Below are 3,396 nucleotides of genomic sequence, written 5' to 3'. Positions count from 1 at the left end.
TAAAGGACCTGTACTCGAGGAACTACAGAACACTCATGAAAGAAATTGAAGAAGACACAAAAAGATGGAAGACTGTTCCATGCTCTTGGATTGGAAGAATAAACATTGTTAAAATGTCTATACTGCCTAGAGCAATCTATACTTTTAATGCCATTCCGATCAAAATTCCACCGATATTTTTCAAAGAGCTGGAGCAAATAATCCTAAAATTTGTATGGAGTCAGAAGAGACCCCGAATTGCTAAGGAAATGTTGAAAAACAAAAACAAAACTGGCGGCATCACATTACCCGATTTCAAGCTTTACTACAAAGCCGTGATCACCAAGACAGCGTGGTACTGGCATAAAAACAGACACATAGACCAGTGGAACAGAGTGGAGAGCCCAGATATGGACCCTCAACTCTATGGTCAAATAATCTTCGACAAAACAGGAAAAAATATTCAATGGAAAAAAGACAGTCTCTTCAATAAATGGTGCTGGGAAAACTGGACAGCAATATGTAGAAGAATGAAACTCGACCATTCTCTTACACCGTTCACAAAGATAAACTCAAAATGGATAAAGGACCTCAACGTGAGACAGGAATCTATCAGAATCCTAGAGGAGAACATAGGCAGTAACCTCTTCGATATCAGCCACAGCAACTTCTTTCAAGATAAGTCTCCAAAGGCCAAGGAAACAAAAGCAAAAATGAACTTTTGGGACTTCATCAAGATCAAAAGCTTCTGCACAGCAAAGGAAACAGTCAACAAAACAAAGAGGCAACCCACGGAATGGGAGAAGATATTTGTAAATGACAGTACAGACAAAAGGTTGATATCCAGGATCTACAAAGAACTTCTCAAACTCAACACACACAAAACAGATAATCATATCAAAAAATGGGCAGAAGATATGAATAGACACTTCTCCAATGAAGACATACAAATGGCTATCAGACACATGAAAAAATGTTCATCATCACTAGCCATCAGGGAGATTCAAATTAAAACAACATTGAGATACCACCTAACACCAGTCAGAATGGCCAAAATTAGCAAGACAGGAAACAACGTGTGCTGGAGAGGATGTGGAGAAAGGGGAACCCTCTTACACTGTTGGTGGGAATGCAAGTTAGTGCAGCCACTTTGGAGAACAGTGTGGAGATTCCTCAAGAAATTAAAAATAGAGCTTCCCTATGACCCTGCAATTGCACTGCTGGGTATTTACCCCAAAGATACAGATGTAGTGAAAAGAAGGGCCATTTGTACCCCAATGTTTATTGCAGCAATGGCTACGGTCGCCAAACTGTGGAAAGAACCAAGATGCCCTTCAACGGATGAATGGATAAGGAAGATGTGGTCCATATACACAATGGAGTATTATGCCTCCATCAGAAAGGACGAATACCCAACTTTTGTAGCAACATGGACAGGACTGGAAGAAATTATGCTGAGCGAAATAAGTCAAGCAGAGAGAGTCAAGTATCATATGGTCTCACTTATTTGTGGAGCATAACAAATAACATGGAGGACATGGGGAGATGGAGAGGAGAGGGAGTTGAGGGAAACTGGAAGGGGAGATGAACCATGAAAGACTATGGACTCTGAAAAACAACCAGAGGGTTATGAAGGGGCGGCGGGAGGGGGTGGGGTGGGGTGGGAGGTTGAGGAACCAGGTGGTGGGTAATAGGGAGGGCACGTACTGCATGGAGCACTGGGTGTGATGCCAAAACAATGAACACTGTTATGCTGTAAATAAGCAAATAAAAATAAATTAATTAATTAAAAAAAAATCTTAAAATACACACACACACACACACACACACACACACACAAACATGTTTCTAAAAGTACATTAAATCATGGATAAGAAATATAGAAAAAATAGTAAAAACTGATTCAAGTGACCATGGAGGAGTATTTTTGTATTTGCCATTGTTCTTAAACTTTAATAAGAAACTGCTTCATTTCTACGATTTTTTAATAAATCTCTTATATGTCTGTTATCATTACAGAGAGTCATGAAGAGTGGGAATGAGACAGAAACCACAGATTTCATTCTCCTGGGTTTCTTCCCTGAATTTAAATACATCACAGCTATGGTCTCCATCATTCTCCTGATATACACGGCTGCCTTCACTGGCAACACTCTTCTGATCCTCCTCTTTGGTTTATTTCCATCTCCACACCCCCATGTACTTCCTTCTCAGTCAGCTCTCCTTAATGGATTTGACTTTGACCTCTAGCATTGTCCCCAAAATGGCATTCAACTTCTTCTCTGGATGGCGGAGCATATCATTCCTGGCTTGTGGGACTCAAATATTCTTCTCCCTGATGGTGGCCATTGCAGAATGCATCCTTATAACTCTCATGTGCTTTTATCATTATGTGGCTATATGTGATCTTCTTCGATACCCAGTCATCATCAACCCTAAGGTTTGCTTGCAGATGATTGCCATGTCTTGGGCTGGAGGGGCACTTACTTCCCTGGGACACACTGCTTTTACCTTGCATTTTAACATCTGCAGCCCCAGAGAGATTCCCCACTTCTTCTGTGAATTCATGGCGGTGCTTAGGATCGTCCGTGAGGATATCTCAGCCTATGAAAAGGCAGTGGTGATAACAAGCATCCTTGTTCTGCTGCTGCCCTTGTCTCTCATCTTGTCTTCCTATGTTCTCATCTTCCTTGCAGTACTCCTAATGAACTCCCCAGAAGGCAGGAACAAAGCTCTGGCCACCTGCTCCTCTCATCTCTGTGTGGTGGGTCTCTATTTTGGTCCAGGCATGTGCATCTACATGAGACCCGGTTCTGCCAAGACTCCAAGGTTGAGTCAGGGTCTCTTTCTGTTTGGAACTGTCCTCACTCTACTCCTAAACTCACTTGCCTACAGTCTTAGGAACAAGGAAGTTCTAAGTGCTCTGAAAAAGTTACTAGGGAGGTGTCAGTCCTTCAGGTAAATGGCAGAAATCTCACTGTCACCCATAGGCAAAATAGAGATACACCAGCAAAGGGACATTTTGTCAGTTGATTCATCATCATCATCATCATTATCCCTTCAAGATCCTGAAAAATTCAACTCACTTTACTGAGTTTATCTGCAGGGGAAAAAAATGTTTATCCTTTCCTTTCTCCATCTTAAAATTTCTTTCTGATTGTCCTACATTATGTGTTGATGCAGGACAAGGAACTGTGTACATCAATTCTCTTTATGATTCATGCTTGATGGTAATGTACACTTTAGTATTTCCAAGTTTCATGTTGATACCATAAAAAAAGATCAGTGTCTGTATCCCTAAAATGAAAAATAAAAAAATTGACAAGCACATAGATACCTCAGAATAATTCCCTGATAAAATTAATTAATGGGCATGATGATAAATCATCAGGAATCAGATAAATTTACAGTATTGCT

General features: G+C 40.6%; 1 protein-coding gene across 1 annotated transcript; it reads left to right on the top strand.

The window, feature by feature from the left end:
* Window positions 1-2,164: 2,164 nt before the first annotated feature.
* Window positions 2,165-2,941, top strand: LOC123936002 (olfactory receptor 2M5-like; the record flags this gene model as incomplete). The annotated part of the gene is made up of 1 exon (XM_045996813.1): window positions 2,165-2,941. A coding segment is annotated over one exon (777 nt), but the record flags the coding sequence as incomplete, so codon positions are not given.
* Window positions 2,942-3,396: the final 455 nt, after the last annotated feature.

This window comes from Meles meles, unplaced genomic scaffold (assembly GCF_922984935.1).
Source record: "Meles meles unplaced genomic scaffold, mMelMel3.1 paternal haplotype, whole genome shotgun sequence".
Classification (NCBI taxonomy): Eukaryota; Metazoa; Chordata; class Mammalia; order Carnivora; family Mustelidae; genus Meles; species Meles meles.
This window is presented reverse-complemented; position numbering and strand designations above follow the sequence as displayed.